The sequence below is a fragment of the Ptychodera flava genome, chromosome 8, assembly GCF_041260155.1.
Source record: "Ptychodera flava strain L36383 chromosome 8, AS_Pfla_20210202, whole genome shotgun sequence".
Classification (NCBI taxonomy): domain Eukaryota; kingdom Metazoa; phylum Hemichordata; class Enteropneusta; family Ptychoderidae; genus Ptychodera; species Ptychodera flava.
Genome location: NC_091935.1, coordinates 5,360,085 through 5,378,702, shown reverse-complemented (window position 1 = coordinate 5,378,702; position 18,618 = coordinate 5,360,085). Strand labels below are relative to the sequence as shown.

The 18,618-nt window shown below is 39.4% G+C and overlaps 1 protein-coding gene across 2 annotated transcripts in view; it reads left to right on the top strand.

The window, feature by feature from the left end:
• Positions 1–18,618, top strand: part of LOC139138261 (HEAT repeat-containing protein 1-like) — a 64,017-nt gene that overhangs the window by 1,252 nt on the left and 44,147 nt on the right. For both annotated transcript variants that reach the window (XM_070706568.1, XM_070706569.1), the window contains exons 2-8: positions 12,289–12,469; positions 13,582–13,940; positions 14,746–14,847; positions 15,862–16,125; positions 16,806–16,891; positions 17,297–17,554; positions 18,205–18,321. In XM_070706568.1, coding sequence (XP_070562669.1) covers positions 12,328–12,469; positions 13,582–13,940; positions 14,746–14,847; positions 15,862–16,125; positions 16,806–16,891; positions 17,297–17,554; positions 18,205–18,321 — 1,328 coding nt within the window. In that variant the 5' untranslated portion in view covers positions 12,289–12,327. The remainder of the gene's footprint in view (positions 1–12,288; positions 12,470–13,581; positions 13,941–14,745; positions 14,848–15,861; positions 16,126–16,805; positions 16,892–17,296; positions 17,555–18,204; positions 18,322–18,618) is intronic.

Genomic DNA, 18,618 nt, shown 5'->3' with positions numbered 1-18,618 from the left:
TTTGGCACTTTTATTTTGTGATCACAAGTTTTCGTGTGTTTATTTTAAATTAAAGAAAAAAATACACACTCGTGCCAACAACTTTGTAACTGTTTCCATCTTGTTCGTTCCCCAAACACAATTTACTGATAGTTACATTGTATCCTAAACCTTTCATTCATCAAATTATTCAAAGACAAAAAGTATCATTTTTTAAAATGTGCTATTTATAAGCGTCTGCTCTAACCACTAGATGTCTTTATTCTCACTTGTTATGCACCTAGTCATAGTCGTTTTAATATGATTGAACACGCCTGGGCCCCTATGTTGAAGTTTCTCGCCGGAGTGACTCTAGCTATATGTCTACCTGGTGAGGAAACCACCATGTGAACAGACTGATATAACCGAAGCCCAAATTCGCTGTAAGGAATCAAAGCAAGTGTCTGCGACAACGCAATCAACACAGTCAATGCATACTGGAACGGCCAGAACTGGACAGGGTTTCCTATAACAAGTGAGGGATATCCATATATGGGTAAATCGCCTGAACCGTACAGTACAGTCCACGCAGAACCCGTCACTGGTGCGGGAACAATGCCCGCATAAAAAGTGCATTGTGCGCGCACGAAACGAGCATCATTGCCAGCAGTATGCGGGCAGATAAAGTGCAGTGTGCCCGCAGTGTGCGGGCACGATTCGCGCATCGTCACTGTGCGGGCATTGTTGCAATGTGAGGCACATTCACACCTTGACCTTGAATGTATGGCTGAGTTGAACGCTGTTGCATGAGAATGTAAGTTGTAAGAGTTTCATTCTTGTGGACAAAAATTGCAACAAGTGGACGTACAAGTGGCTACTGTAGTGCTGGGTTTTGTCATCGGCTCAGCCGAACTTTGACCCATTGCTGATTGGGTGGGAGTTGCGACGTTTAGTGTCATTTACAAATACTAGTACGATTTTAGGCCGGGGGTAAAGTGAAAACTCTTTACGTACAATGCATGATCTGTTACTGTGAAATTGGGTTACTCTGACTTGGTGCGCTGTGAAGATCGAGTCCGATCGAAAATTATCGAATTTCTCAAATAAGATGACATCACTGGTCGTGAGAACATGGTGTTGAAGAAACTGAGTGAGGCTGCGATTGTGACGATAGGTACATGTAAGTTGTTGCCATAACCGTAACGCATCGTAGAAGACAAGTCAACACAACAATAAAAATTCTTGATCTGTTTTCTATTTTTCAAAATGTGTACTTTATAACAGGAAGACGATTTATCATGGCAGAGTGATGCCTGTGAACTTGAATTACTCTAATCTATACGAGCTCATATTCTTTTTTCAATTGTCAAAAAAGACGATTTAGAACTAAAAATGCTGAACTTCTGTGACAGTTTCACGGCTTTCTTCCTCTTTTTCATGCCTAATCGTAATCGTGACTCTCATTTTCGGTTCACATTATCATGTTTATGCCATACAATTAAATGAAAGGAGGTCAGAAATTACGTTTCGTTGCTTACTCCCCTGTAGCGCGTCATACTTTCTCGATATACAGTAATCGCGGTCCCTCTATCACAATGATATTACCGGTATGTACATGCAGGTGAGGTTGTTTTGTGTGACGCCTGGAAAGACCAAAATTCTACAAGACGCATACTCTTATATGGTTAGGTTTTTCCTTTCGATGTACGGAACGATTGAACTGAGAAGCACAAAAATCGCGATTGAGGTTCTGCTTCGTAAACCTGTCCTCGTAAATTTCAATGATTTCACCAGCCGAACGTCTCTATCAGCATTTTTTCTAGCCAACTATCACTATTAGTGGCACAAATAAAATGATTAATGTGAGTGGAGTAAACTGACCATGTTCGTAAGTAATAACTTGAATTTTCTCCACAGACATGAAAACAAAATATTCGTTTTGGGCGACAGCGCTCGACTTGTTTTCTTGCCGATCATGCCGAAATCTCAATGAAGTTTTGATACGTTCCTCGGATATTCCGTACGAAAAATATTAAATGGACAACATGGTAGTCGATGTAGAGAAAGTCATGATCATCATACTGCCAACGCAATCATACAAACTACGGTGACGCTGCGTAATTTTTCATCGCCACCGGTGCTTCACGATAAGTCCAACATTAAAATTTGTTTCCCGGGTCATTACGACCATCTGAAAAAAAACTACAAAAAAATACGGCTTCTGCTTATATTTTACATATGAGCTAATACCCGATAAGGTCCATTTGTCAAATTGTTCCCATGCACTCCGAACGAAATCGGGGCCAAAAATCTTGGAAAATATCACGTCTTTTTTGTGATAATGTCAGACAATACCATGCCAAAAAAGTCCGATATTCAAAACTGTTCCAACCCAAACTTTTTAGTGACGAAAACTAAAACACTGAGCCAGTTTCTGATAGTATTTTCCGTTCGAGTCGACACCTGACGAACCGAATTTCAAATGTTTCCCGCCCCCAACTATTTGCTGCAGAAAAATATGTCTTTTTCATGTCGTTTTTTACGTTGATCAAATCAAACTCTGTAAAATACGCGCGGTGCAGTGTGTTCTAAATCGTACTCCGACTCTGAACGTTATTAGTATATCACAGTGAAGTCTATTACGTCACCACAGGTCTTCATTGTCGTTGACATAGACAGTCGTTCGGGCGACGACATTCCCTCCACATCGAATAATACATTGAGGTACCAGAAGAAGACATTGTGAACAAAAGCTTGGGGCCGAAACGGGAAGAGTTGCCCGGGAAACACGTCAAATTTTGCTACACTGTCGTCCAGATGACCTTGAAGACTTGACGTGGGTTGCAATCGCCACCCAGAGCAAACATTGTCCTCGGCCTATTCACTAGCGTCTACGCACTAATCAGCATGATCAGGCGATGGGTCACAAAGGTCATCGAAGTATGCAACAATTTACAGTAAAGATTCGCGTCGGCATGATTGTTTAAATAATTGCGATCACATTGCTGGTGTATACTATCAAGTTCGGAAACACTTTTAAAGGAATAAATATTTTTTTTTTACAAAAATAATTTCTTAATTTTTTGAAGAAATAAATCCACGAACTTAACGTTTCGAATCTGCAAGTGGGTTATTGTTTAGATGAACTCAACCACGCTGAAACATGGGTACTCTTACCATTGGCGGCATTTTCCCCACTGCCAACTTCAGTCATAACTTCAGTGCAATGGGTAGTCGTAACGAAAGAACGATGTCGCTTCTCGCATCAACGTGTCAAAGAACGCGACATTTTAGTGTTGAAGTAAAGCAGACGTATCACTACTTGTAGAAACACTAACGTACTGGATGTTTTTTGATAATGCATGCTGGTATCAGCCTTGATCCACGGATACATCAGCACCAAAATTCTCTATTAAACTTTCCGAGGTTCGTGTTACAGTCGGTACGATTTAAAAATACTTGCGATTAAATCGTTGTTTGACGCAGTTTTAAATGTCGACAATGCATTTGACTATTCAAAAACTAAAACAAAATAAAGTCAATGTGCCACATAACAAGTTGGCCTTTTAAGGGCCACCAAATTTGAAGAAGGAATTACGAGTAAAAGTTTGGAATAAATGAGACTCACACAAGGATTTCAAAGATAATGTTTTTATTTCCACCCCCTAAAAATTAAAAAATCTGAACCGGCGATTGTCTGAATATTACACCTGATTAAAACTGCAATAAAAGTTTTGGTCGGGGCGCTAACGCGGAGATGCATGTATGACACCAATTTTCACCATACGGAGAACTTCTGGAAATGTATTGTTCTCCACGGGTTATGCGATTTATTGAAGAACATGTTCGTCGTCTTTGAGTTTGCAGAATTGAATTACGTTGACAGTATATAGCCTTGATATGTATGGGAAAATGTATGGTGCGTTTTTACTCAGACAATGACAACTTTTGAGGTATTTTTGCTATTTCCATCATTTTATATGACTCGAATCTTTGGTTCAAAGTGAAAGTTCGGCATGTAAAATGTTTTATTGAACGAGACCGCATCGGTCAACAGTCAATGGTCTATACGTCGCATGGTCGCTATGGAAACCAGCAGTTTCCAAGAATAGCAGGCGAATTCCTCAAAGTATTATGCTCCCATGGGACTTTATCAGACCACGGTCCCACAGAGGGTTTTTAATTCGACAAAAGGGAATTATTCACGTTTTTTATCTGTCACTTCTGAACGTCAAATACATGTTGACCACGAAATTACTTCAGTCAAGTCACTTCAATTTGTAAATTTTGGTACATTTACATTTCAATGTATGTTTGACTCGTCACGAAACAAGGGTCGCAGTTCTGGTCCAAGGACGTTCGACTCAAGTCTACCACGAAAATTTTGAACGTTTTTTAAAGCCGATAGACGCAAGTTGCTGTGAAGACCAGCAGCCCAAAACTGACAGAAAGAGTCTCAGATTTAATAGTATGTATCGCATCGATATAACTTTTAAAAAAATGTTATGCTTTTAACTTTCTACACTAAACTGGAGGGACGGTACATCGTAATACAATACAGGACCTGTATAAATGTTTAGAACTTCTGTCGTCATATTTCCCGGTCGGATAAAGCCGCCTGCTTTAATTCACCGAAGCCTAGAATTGTATTTTACACGATGGCTACATTCGGGCTTAGCGGTAGCCATATTTGCTTGGAAATGCCCAATCGGACAGGGCATGCAGTTTGCAGTCTGGATACTTTCGCGACTTATAGGTCATTTTGGAACTGGGTTTTCTCGTTTCACATTCTGGCATCTCAGTGCCTGGTTTAGTCGTAGAGTGTACTACTGACCCTCTTTCAACACAGTGCATGCGTGATGGCTCAGATATTTTTGAAAAGGGACAAGCACCGGACAGACCGCGGATGTAGTTTTGTACGTGACATCCATGGACCACGGTCCCTCTACAAAACTCGGACTTGGCATCTCAGCAAAATGGTTCGCCGATTCGGCTACCTTCGAAACTTCAGTTCGATTTTTTTGCGACAAACACGGCAGAATTAGCACGAAAAATCAGTAAGCCAATGAAAACACTTGCATTTTCCTACGCCATCACCGCTGACTTTACTTCAGTATGATAGTGACTCGATATTGCTAACTGCAGTGTCTACTATAGACAGTCGGATCCAGAGCAAAGTCGTTCGTGTAATCGTAAAAAGTTCAGGACAAAAATACAAGCTGTTGATTTCAAAAACAAATTTTATTTCGATGCTAGTTGTTATTTCCTGGGCGCTCTCGTTTCCTTACCTGTGTAAAAAGGATGCGTTGTTTCAAATACAACAAATTGACCGGGCAACAATTCAAAACTTGTTATTCTTCACCCTCCCTAATATAAAATGGTTTACAATCTGGTTCTTCTATGTATCAGGTTTCGCAATCATGCTTTAGTTCATGTACGATGTCTACTATACGGCAAATGACGAAGAATTCATTCAGAAAATTCCCCTGGCATATGTGTCTGTGCCTGTGATATTACTAATACGTATCATGAACTTTATTTATTGTAATGGCCACAATAATGTTCACTTGTTGCAATTTTTCACAAAGCACGTCCAACCACGGTCTACACGTCCGTGTTTCAACCTTAGACCACGATCCGTGAGAGGTCTAGTGTCGAGGTCCAGCAGAGTTTGAGGTAGATTTCTTCAGAGCTGTACGCATACTGTACGCATGTGATAATATCTTACTGTGACCTGTCTACGACTAAGATTTTTTATGGATTTTAGAGTTGCCTTAGGCAGACAAGAGAGTTTGGAGCTGGTTTTAGGACTCAAGATTATTCAGTTACTCCCAGCCGCCGCTAATTCAGTTAGGCAAGTGTAGCAATGTTGTCACGGACAACTACCTCTGGGCACACATTTTTTGAGTTCAATACCCGCATCGTGCGGGCACATTTTGTCCAGTGCGGGCACAGTGCCCGTAAAGTGCTCGCACAGTGCTCGTAAAATGCTGGCACTTCACCCAATTGTGCTGGCATAATGCACTTAGAGTGCTGGCATTGTGCTCGCAAAATGCGAGCACAATGACAGGTTCTGCGTGGACTGTACTGTATGACGATTACTCGGAGTTGCATTTGCAAGTGCTGGCATTAGGGCATTGCTGACCAAGCCTCGGTTTGTTGTTGTAATGTGGCTAGGGGAATACGTCTTTACTAGCTATAGCAAAATGCAACATTGTACTCTCAGGCAGACATGAACATTTCGCACTTTTGAAGTTTCGTTTAGGGGAGGGGGGATCCGGGGGGGGTTTTGATCTAAACGAAGAAATTTCGTTTCTTGAACTTCTGCGACAATCTGAGACGGTCCCTAAGTAAACAGTGTTTTACAAAGCTGTTTTAAATCAAACTGGTTTGCATAATCCCTCGATGAAGAAGTGACATTTTGGTGACATTTCAGCTTGAATCATACCTTGAGATAAAATATAAACGTGAAACAAAGACATGTGTGCTGCCATTCACGTTCAAGAGCATGGTGTGAACCCGTGAACTGGCATGTGCATTGGCTGCAGGTAAAAGCAACTCTACTTAAAAACTTTCCAAGATCAAACGGTCCGTGTCTTGTTAAACAACAGCATAGCAGTGAAAATTGTAATAGGGATTTTACATGAAATTGATAGACAGCTACAATAATAATAAATTATATATCAAAAGAAAGCTCTCTTCAAGACCAATTGATTGCATTTTGTTTGATGAAAATCGGTTCAGTACATGCAGAGATATGTCCTGTTGAATTTGAAAAAAACTTTCTCCTGTTTAGAAATTATGCCACCTGTAGTTATCATAACCACCAGGTGACCCCATTTTGAACATTGTTTGAGGAAACTAGAATTGCATTTCTTGTGCTTTTTGCAATAACTCAAGCATTTCTTATTGAAAATTGATGAAATTTTTTGTGGATATTGCTGACGAAATGTTCAATGGTTTTTAATTTTCATAAGTGAAAAAGGTTATTTAGAATGCTGTTTACAAGGTAAACAAAAAACAATACCTGTAAAAAATCAAATGATACCTGTGACATTGATCGCTGTATGCATTATGTATCGTGAACATCTACAGAAATATGATAATCATATTCCATCAAATTACTTTGCATATGTGAAAAAGTTTAGATTTATATTTACAAGGTAAACAAATAAACAACAATACCTGTAAACAATCAAATGATACCTGTGACATTTTAGAACTTGATTTAAATTTAACAAAATATTTTTTTAGATTTTTTCAATTCGAACTTCGAATTTTTTTTAAAATTTTTTTGTGTGATTACAACTTTTATTAAATGATTATGAAATATGTCTGATTAATGTCGATTTAAAGTTAAAACAAAGAACTTTTCCAAAAAGTCAAAAAAACTTCGTTCTCAACCCTTTGTCAATGCCGTAAAACAGCAACACGCATTTATAGAATGAACAACTGCATTAAACTGGATGCAAAGTTAAGCTGCCCCGGAAATAACATAGACCCTCGAACATGTCGAAGTCAGCGGTCCAAAATACAAACCAGTATAAATACAACTTTTTCAAAGTCTGGGACACCATCAATGAGGAAAGAACATATTAATAATCTATGGCCTTGTTCTTCAGAGAGAACCAAAATAGTCCCCTTCTCGGGAACTAAAGATAGAAACTAAAATTTCAGTATAGTATCGGCAAAGTGTGGTGCTCGTGCGTATGCCTACACTGCAGTGCAGTGCTGGCTTGACAACTTCTCACTCAGTGTCTATCCAAAAATATCACCCGGAAGTCAAACTACTTCGAACAAGATAACGTTTGAAAGGGTAAACAGGGTTTTACATGACGCGCATTTCTGCGTCCTTTACGCATAAAACCGGACCCAGGACCCCTCAAAAACTAAACTACGCGTCCCTTCGGACGCACAAATATCTGTTCCTGGTGTATATCTCGCGAAGCTGCTGAACACGTAAAACACATCCCAGTAAACCTTACCGACCCATACTTTAATAGAATGCTCCGTAGTGCATTGGCCTCCACTGTTTGATGACCAATGGTACCCGCGAAACAAATTTTACTACCGTAAAAAGTGACTTTCAAAATGTAAACTGATTCTTAATTGGTCGATTTCTTGTTTGCGGCGATCAATACATTATGCATTATGGCGGGTCGTGTCAAATACCCAAAACAAGCCGATCTGCGAAAGTTTTTCGACGGCCGCAGCAACCAGCACGATGTAGGTTCGGTCGAGCCGAAACAGCAGCTACGCCATGCGATACTGATACATCAGATCCCCCGGCCAAGTCAGCAAAATTACGAACATTCAACAGAAGTTGGCTCGATAGATTTAAATGGCTTCGATATTCTGAAGAGCGAAACGTCATGGAATGCGATGCATGTTTGAAATCGAATGTTACATGCCCATTCACGGAAGGTTGTTCTAATTTTCAACATTCAACTCTCACTCGTCATCAGGACTCGAAAAGTCATCTCACAAGTGCTAAAATCCTAAGCTTGAGGTCACAATTTACTACTGCTCGCAAATCTGCAGAGGACCGGCAGGTACCTAGGTGCCAGGGTATGAGTAAAGAACTCGAGGCGTACGCTGCACAATTACGTACTGTTTACCTGATTGCTAAACGTGACCTTCCGTGCGATGTATTCACTGACATCATGCATCTACAGAATCTGAACGGCTTAGACATTGAATATTACAAACGTCCTCAGATAGTTATGGAGTTTGAAGAGTGTATTCAACGTGTGATCGAGAAGTCCCTGATTCATAGCATACATGCAACTTGCAAGTGATTTCATCGGTATAATGTTGATGAGACTTGTGACATAACCGTTCATAAGAAACTTGCCATATGTGTTCGATATATTCAGAATGGCGAGGCGAATGTTTCTTTCCTTGGTAACCAGCAAATTGCCACTGCTGCAGGGATCGAAAACGCCTTGATTGAATTTTTGACTAGGAAAGAAATCTGTGACGCGGCCGTAGACAAAATATATGGACTGGGAACAGACGCGGGGCGGCCGTAATGACCGGTCGTTTGAACGGGTTGGGTGAAAAATTAAAAGCCAGAAATCCCAACCTTGTTCAAGTGCATTGTGTTGCACATCGATTGAATCTTGCTGCTTCTCAAGCAGGCAGAGAAGAGATATTGAATATTGCAAAGAATATCATAATATAATCCATTCATTGTATAAATACTTTAATGACTCTAGTGTGAGATATGACAAACTTAGAGAAATTCAAACTCTGTTGAATGGGAAGGCAAAACAAATAACTGAGCCTACATCTGTTCGCTGGTTGTCGGTTGAATCAGCTGTCAAGATGATTTTCATCAGTTTTGAGCCAATTGCCTTGGCACTTGCAAGTGACAAAAAAGGGGGAAAGGCTGATGGGCTGTTGAAATTTGTCTCCAATTCATTGTTTCTGCTATTCACTGCCTTATTGATTGATGTCCTTACTGTGATTGGAATTTTGAGCCTTACATTTCAGAAAGATTCTGTCAACCTATCCCATATCAAAAAAAGTGTTCAGTCTACTGGGACACATTGAATACAATGACTAATGATTCACACACTGTCAGAGAAGTCTTTAATGCTTTGGGTGATGTCTCTGGCAATGGTCAGAAAACATACAAAAACATTCAAATCACTTACAATCAGCCACTCAGACAGAGCTTCTGTAGTGTACGAGAAAATTATATCAACAAACTACTGCAGAATTTAGATTGCAGATTTCCAGATGATGAGATGAATATTCTGGAATGTTTTGATGTAATTCTAAACCCACACAGATATCCTGAAAATTTGGCCAACCTACCTGACTATGGGGTCAACCAGCTTGATCAACTGTTGAATCATCATAACAATACACCAGGTATTGATGCTGATAGAGCTAGGGCACACTTTCTTGTTTACAAACACTTCACAAGATCTCACACGGACGCACTGAATTTTGATATGTATATCAAGCTGTTGCTAACTGATTTTACAGAGGAGTATCCCGATCTTGCCATTCTTGCTAAAATTGCTCTTGTTATACCAGTGTCCTCTGCCCCATGTGAAAGGGGCTTTTCAGTACAAAATGCCATCAAACAGTGGGCACGAAATAGACTCAGTCCTCAAAGGCTTAATAGACTAATGTTCATCAAACTGGTTGGCCCCATCACAGATGATTTTGACTTCATAAACAATGCTAGGTTATTTGCTGAAGGAGCTGCTGGCAGAGTGTGAACTCAACCTACTGGACTTGCTAGGTGAATGCCATTTCAGAGTATGAAATTACCTTCTTGTCAATTTGACAAATTTGAATACTTGTTCAAATTTCACAACTTGTGAACTGTCATTAAAGTTATGAGATCATTTCAATTATGAATAGTGTTCTTTGAATTGATCAATGAGGGACCTCAGTATGAACTAGAATTTTCATGTAAGAATAATTTTAAGAAATGCGCAACCATTTGCTGTGTGTTATAACACTAATTGAACACAGTGAAGACCATGGCATGGATAAACAATAAAATATTCTTTTGAAATAAATTGGGACCCCCATATTTTGATGTAGGACTCCCATTTTCTAACACCAGGGTCCCAGGGACTCTCAAAAGTAAAAAGTGATGTAAAACCCTGGTAAAGTATATTTCTCTAGTTCCTTGCGTTAGATAAGAAATCAGACAAATCTAGCTGCAAAATCATGAACGTCGGAACTCAGCTTAGATCTCCTGACACAGAACATGCGGCGAAGCGCCGATTACTTGTATGTGATTCCTGGGAGTGCCCGGATGTAAAGTTGGGGTGAAACCATACTCGCTAAAAAGAGCCTTAAGCATCATTTTTCGCATCGTCAGACTCGTAATTATTGCAGAATACAATTAATATTATTCATAAAATTAATTTTGGGCCGAACGTTTAAGGAAATCAAGATTTTCTTTCAAAAAAACACAAACGAAACACAAAGTTTGATCACAGATTGAGTTTTTCTCGGCGATTTTAACGTTTGCCCCCTCAAAATGAAGCCCATGATCTCTACTTTCGTACCAACCCAAAAAATAGTGATGCGATCAGAATAAGTCATGCGGAGAGCCTATCAAAGAGGTATATGTTCGATCTCCTTCGCGGGACATTCGAGGTCACGGCACAACGCTCATAATGGACGCCAAAATCGCCGGTACGCGTGAGTTTGTAGTCGTGCTGCTTTGCCATTTATCGTAGTACAAAAGTGAAAATTTCCCAAAATGAAGTTAAAATAATAATCTTCAACACTACAGTTTCATTTTCTCTGATTATTTGGTCTATTTAAGAATTAACGCGAAAGTTCGGACTAGACCTGCATCGAACGCGTACGTTCAACACAATTGTCACGTGACCTAAAATCCCTAATTGTAATGGTCACCGGTAAAACCGCTCTTCACAGATGAAAGGATGATCGCTGAAAACAACTGAAATTGCATGTTGACAACCTCCCGGAAAACAGGACAGCGTGAACATGAACAATGGCGGACGTAACTAGAGTGGGACTATTCTATTTAGTAACGGGGGACATTTCGGAGGGGCACAAGCACATGTATTGGGTATACGTGCCATTTTGCTCACGATACTATCACGGGAACTTCGATGTCCCATTAGCTTCTTTTATCTGAAAAGTAATTTTACCAACTTGTACGACCCATTATACTCTGAGAACAGTGACAGGGCTTATACTTAGATGAGTACGATAGTACTATGGCGAAAGACTTCCCAAGAAGTAAAACAAAACACCGCAATGCAACAGAACATCGCAGAACAAAGGCACCGAATGTACAAATTTTGAGTTGCCAGTCTGGCGATTGTTCTGACCGTCTGAGTCGCCAATGAGTGAATCAATTCGCCATTTTGCCGTCTGGCGAGCGGTAGCACGAACACTGCCTACCACTCCCCCAACACAACCAGCAAAGGGAATGGTAGGGATACGGATCCACAGCAAGGGGGTTGGTGGCTGCAAAATACTGTAGCTGTTCGGTGAGTTTCGTCTTTGCGACCTCCCAATGAGCGAGGTCGCAAAAACCAAACTCACCGACCGCCTCACCGTAGAGCTACAATTTTGCAGCTAGGGGGTTGGAGGTCTGGCACGATGAGACTTTGCTGCGGCTCCGTAGCCCTGCCACTCCTTGGCTGGTTATGTGGGGGAGTAGCAGGGCTACGGAACCGCAGCAAGATGAGACCGGACTGTGAATGCAGTGTGACAAGAGAACCTTTCAATCCAACTGACGCTTTGTTGATCTCGCCCTGGATCCAGTCAACCAGTTCAAGACTGAAATGATTGAAACCCTATGAAATTATCTTTGTGCAGCTTGCTAGCAAGGCCATCGGTACGAGCAAAACTTGAAGCATGACATCTCTGGCCAATCAGCTGAAGAGGCTTGCCCTACCACAAACACGTAGTCTCTTGACAGGAGACAAGGACAAAGCATCGCTGTTGTTCGATCCCAAGGAAGCAGCCTCCCTCAACAGAGATACCTTCTATGCTCTTGGTAAGTTTATCCTTTCAACTATCTTTTTTCCAGTATCTGTGTCCAGATCAACATTTACTCTTATCAGTTTGATTTTCAACCTTCCTTGAGTTATATGTAGCTGGCAGTGTGGAACCTTTGTTGCACAGCAAAATGAAATTCTCAAGTACTTCTCTGAGGAAGCCATGGGTAATAGAGTGTCAAGGATTCTGTCAATGTATCTAATGAAATCAATTGTTATATTGTACATATCAAAAAGCTCTCCTGTGTCCATATATTGGCAATTCTTGTGCAACGAATAATTCTACTTCACTTTCAGATGAAAGGCTACCATGTTATTGATTAATCATGTGTTTCCCATGGAAGGCATCACGGATGTCCATTCCGAATGTCAAACAAAAAATGTTGTGTTAGTTTTCCCAGCCATTCTGTATGAAACTGAAAGGTTGAAGTTCCCCTAGAGACAGAAATTTGGACCTGTGGATCTATCATACTAATATTTCATTGTGTATAGCTTGTGAAGAACATACTCAACTTTTGCTTGTTTGTTCATTAATTTGAAAGCCTTTGCTACTGTAAGTTTAAAAGTTCTCTTAGAGCTATAAAACTTTGCTTGTTATTGCAAAAGGAAACTCCATAAAATTTCCCTAAAATCAAGAATAAAAAATAATCAGTTTGCAAATTCTTGCATTTTGAGAACTAATCATTTAAAGTTTACAGATGTTTGACATTTATTAAAAGAGGAGATATTTTTCATTTCTCTAACTATGATGCAGTGAAGTCTGAAAGTTAACTTGACTTTTACAACAGGTTTCAAGATAATTTAGTCCTCACACCACAGATCAGAAAATTATATTAAGATGATGGTAACACACTGACCATTTCTGAGAATGTCAGGGTGATGAAATTTAATTTCCCAAAAGAAAGATATGTAGTCAGTGTTTTTGCTGTGGATAAGGAACATGAGAAAAGGGTGTGTATGGGAACATTCACATATCTATTATTCCCCAGTATGATTGCTTTGATATATCAAGAAGAACCCATTGAAATTGCTGAGGGACCATATATGGTTATACTGTTTTGTGAGTACCACCCTTAACTTTAACTTTGCAATCTTTCTGTGATTCCAACAGGTGTAAATGGACTTGAGGAACTAATTGGCATTGATCCAGCTTTTGAAGAATTTGAAATGACTCTCTTTGATGAAGCTTCAAAGTCACTAGAACGGTCTGTGCAAACTGCAGAGGTCAATAAAACACTGGACAAGAAAATCTCCAAGTTCCTTCTGCGTTTGTCACCGTACTTCCTGCTGAAACCTGCCCAGAAGTCCCTTGAATGGCTGATCAACAGATTCCATATTCATCTGTACAATGTAGACGACATTATGATGTGTATTATTCCATATCATGACACTAAGATATTTGTACGCATGCTACAGCTGTTGCCAATCAGTGAAGAAACCAACAAATGGAATTGGCTCCACCCACTGCAGGTATTAATCGTCGGTATCAGTACCCCACTTTTAATTCAATTCACCATCATGGTTTGGCCCAAATCCATTGTTATCCATGGTGATTGTGGATCTGTTCACTGGAAATGGGGATGAACAGGTTAAGGATTTGTATATTGTTTTTTTAGTCGATGAAGCAGTTTCTGGCCCTGTATCAGTACATGTATTATTTTCTTGAGTCTACAAGAACACACTTGAGTCATTATGCCTACAATTAGCTCAAAAGGCACCCTTCCCCTGAGTTCATGAGAGCGCGGAAGCAGTTTTTAAGAGTGCCAGAGTAGCAGTCAAGTCAGTAAATTGTTTTGATTTTCTTGGATGCATAAGAATTTCTGGAATAAATGAATTACACTTACATACGTAAGATCACTCAGATACTCAGTGGAGATGAGTTTGCCAGCTGACCTACAGAGACTCAGCTTAAAACATTTGTCACAGTGAAATAAGTATGGCCCATTCATCTGTGACTTTTGTGAACGCTTGAATTGTTTCTGACCTACATATAGGTAGTGCAATGTCTTTATATGTACTCTTCATGTGTTTTATCACATAATTGTAACGCAAAGCTTAATTTTTTTAGCATTATGTGATTGGTTGACTAGAAGGTACCATACTGTAGTTTGTATGTATAATCATGGACTACCTCATAAAACAATCATCAGTCATTCTGAGTACAACAAATAATTCAGATAACTGTCACTTCTATTTCTGACCAACATACAGGTAGTACAATGTCTTTATATATACTCTACTAGATTTACAGTCTATTTTTAATCATTGCTTACAGAAACCAGGAGTTCCGTTGGCAAAATCAACAATGGTAAATCGCTGTTACAAAGACCTTGGCTTCTTGCATTTCATCTGTGAAATGGTTCCAAAGTTTGTGAAGGTGAGGACAAACGTATGGGTTATGAGTTAGCAACTACTGTTGAAACCTTTGAAATTAAGGAATGACATCATCTGTAAATTGTGATTTATCTTCAGTGTTCACCCAAGGCTCTACAAGTGCTACAGCTCCCTGACACGCACTCATTACTGTTTGAAATATCTGCTGGTATGTGTTGTTGCATGTCACAATTAAATGGTAACACTCGATCGAAAACATTGGTGAAAATCTCAAAGTTTTATTTAAATGTAGCAAGCATCACAGTTTGATTTGAAGGTACAGTCCTTAAAGTCATAATTTATAGTCATCTTCATGTGTTTTATCACATAATTAAAACTATCTACTGTTGATTGACCAATCAGAGTGCTCAATTCAGGGTGTTTATTTACTCATAAAGCCTTGGTCACCAAATTCCAGAAACGAATGACAGCGCTGTAGTAAAGAACTGTCCAATCAAAAGTGAACATGTCATATTCTGTAGACATCTGGTACGTTTTAATATTCAAATTTGGTAACACAGCGGAAACCAGCTGCAACAAAAAATCTGCTGTGCCCTAGGGCATTTATATAATGTGGCCTAGGGCATTTATAGGATGTTCCATTACATTGGAAGGCTATTTCACAAATAAAAGTTTTAATTCATATCCTACACATGTTACATTGACAAAGGGACGGTTGACGTAAACACATTGAAAACGAAAATATATCAGTTAGGGGCGATAGTTTTTAAGTCGGATAAAACCCTCGAACTCGGGCTCTTCTGGTATATAAAGTCCAACCCTGCGATAAAATTGTCTCGGCCTGCGGCCCTCGACATTTTATCGTTGGGTTGGACTTTATATACCAGAAGAGCCCTCGTACTCGGGTTTTATCACATAATTGTAATGCTTAGCTTAATTGTTTTAGCATTATGTGATTGGTTGACTACTAGAAGGTGCCATACTGTAGTCTGTATGTATCCAGTGTATATGTATAATCATGGACTACGTCATGAAACAAGTTCTTTTTCTTTTGCAGGCACATAGGAATCTCTCTGATTCCAAGATGACAACACTGCGAGTAGTCCTGTCTTTCTATGCCACTACCATCGTAGGTGCCATTGAATTTGCCGATACTGTTTCAGAGAAGTTAATCTCGGCTCTGTTACCCTACATCTTGAAGGGATTGGAATCAAAAGTGAACGATTACAAAGCTGCGTCCTACATGATCATCTGTCAGCTAGCTGTCAAAGCCAACATGAAGATGAATCTCATAAAACCCATGTTGCGAAGCATTTGCAAGGTAATTTCCCAAGTCTATGAATTTGTGAAATTCATATCGGTTCACCCCTTAATTTGCAATGCCATGGTCCACCCTTTTTAGTGAAACAATCTGTTTAGCCCCAACAACATTAATGAAAGGTTTAGCTATTTGTGTACAGGGACAATGAAATAAATATATGCATGCTTTGGGAAGTTTGAACCTTCAGCAAAATCATTTGTATTAATTGTGCAACAACAAATTTTTGATATTGTAGATAACCATGCATGAGACCATTTTTTACACTTCCGTAATGATATTAAACCTGATTCTTCGGCCTGGTATCTTTATTTCAGTGTTGTAAATTGACTTCAGCTAATGAGTGTGAATGATCCATTTTGAACAGAGTAATGAAAGTACAAACACATGTCAAGTTGTTCTCTTCATTATCATTCTTCTGCCTCACAGTCTGATCACACTTTCCACATTCTCATGTGTAACAAACATTCAAGTACAGATTATTTTGTGCAATGTATTGCAAGTTATTGAAGGAAGATTGCCAGTACAGATGTGGGATTAACCTAAGCTGAGCTGAAAAACTGAAATGGCGTCATGGATTCGCATGTGTTGTTACATCCGTAAATCTTGGCGTTACAGACCACTGAAAATTACTAGACTAAACTAAACTAGAATTTCACTGACATTATCATATTTTCTTTCAGCACATCACGCTTGACGTATCGACAGAAGCAGTCACATGTGTAGCCATTATTTGTCAAACTCAGAAAGTAGATAGACTTCCCAAGAGGTAAGTGTTATCAAGAACAAACGTTGTGAACGTGTTTTACCATAAATCCAAATTTGAATCCACCAAAATATCACAAAGTACATGTATACAGTGATCGTATTTTTCTGTTTTACATGTTCACCTTTGTTGGCATATTTTGAAAGGCATAGACGTAACTTGATGTTTATCAACATTATCAACTATCTTATTTGAGTGTTTGGATTGTACTAATTGCTTTTTTGTGAACAAAGAAAACATGCTTCCAATATATAAAGTTCTGAGGTAAAAACCTAAGATTCATAATGCCAAGCATGTGTAAAATAGATAATTGTTTGATTCAGCAGAATTGGAGTTCTCACATACAACCTTCTACATATAAATTCACTCAGAAACACTTCTTTTCTAATTCGTGTCGTGTTTTTGTAGTGTTTTCAGGCGGCTTTGCAAGCTGGCTGGCATCATACAGATCTTAGAACAACTGTCACAGTCATACAATATCACACCCTTCATGAAGCTGTTCATACCCCAGCTGGTTCATGCCAGTGTCACAGAAACTGTGGCCATGGCAACAAGTAGTGAAGGTGAAGATGATGCGTCATTTGGACCAGTGCAGTTCGCTCTTTTGCTGGAGAATGTTGTCCGTGATGTTTCAATTGAACTTGAGATAACAGACTTGTTAGTCAAGTGAGTATCAATTATGCAAGTTTTGATGAAGCTATCCATTGTTTTCATTGTGGCATGAGCTCCTTCCCATAAATTGTATTACGCTGTTTGGATTAAACAAATAACTTTTTTGTGTGAGCAAAGAAAATTAATTTTTCCATTCATCTTAATAATACAGTGGCACAAGGCTACAGTAACTGTTATTTTTGTGTAGTAGTGTTATCTCTTTCATCTGAACATCTTGTTTGATTTCAAAACTCAAAATATACATTTTATAGTATTGGAACTGCCAGATGCATGCAAACACTCCAACCGCTCAACTACAGTGCTTTTGTTCTATTGCCATATCACAGCTTTGACGAGCTTGTCTGATGGGTAGGATCATTGAACTGTTTCGTGTGTAAATGCTGTATAATCATAACCAACCAAAGGCTTTGCTGCATGCTTGGAAAGCTATGATCAGCAAGAGTGTACAGGCGCTAGGGAGTGCAAATTTTTTTCTCACACCGCTGCTAGCATAATGCTTAGGTTTTCAGTTTTAGTGTGTTATTCACTTTTCAGAGCTGTAGTCATCTAGATCATAATATATTCCCTGCCGCTGGCCAATCAGATAACTTCATTCAGACAGGGCATATTATGATCTACAGCACAATGTTCCTTTACCTCACCAGGTCACTTCTACGAGAGTTCGTAGATTTCTGCAAAGAGGAGACTAGCAGAAACACCAGTGAGAACTGTGAATTTTTGAAGACTAAGTTATCTCCAATCATTCAAGCTACTGAAAGAAGGTGAGATTGCTGCGATCATAATGTTCCTCTGCAATGCAGTTACATGCATTTTATCATATCAAAATTATTACACTTTCTCTGCCTACACTGAACAAGCTGCATTTCATACTCTGATCGTGGATACATTGATTCCCTTTGAACTTGTTAATGTTAGTTTGCCATTTGCAAAATCAAGCCATTGTTTCAGAACAAGTACAGCCGTTGGTGTACGACCTTGCAAGTGTTATGCAGTCTAATAAGAAATGTGTGTTCGACTCAAAATTCAACATGAAGTCAGGGTTCTCCACATCTGGGTTC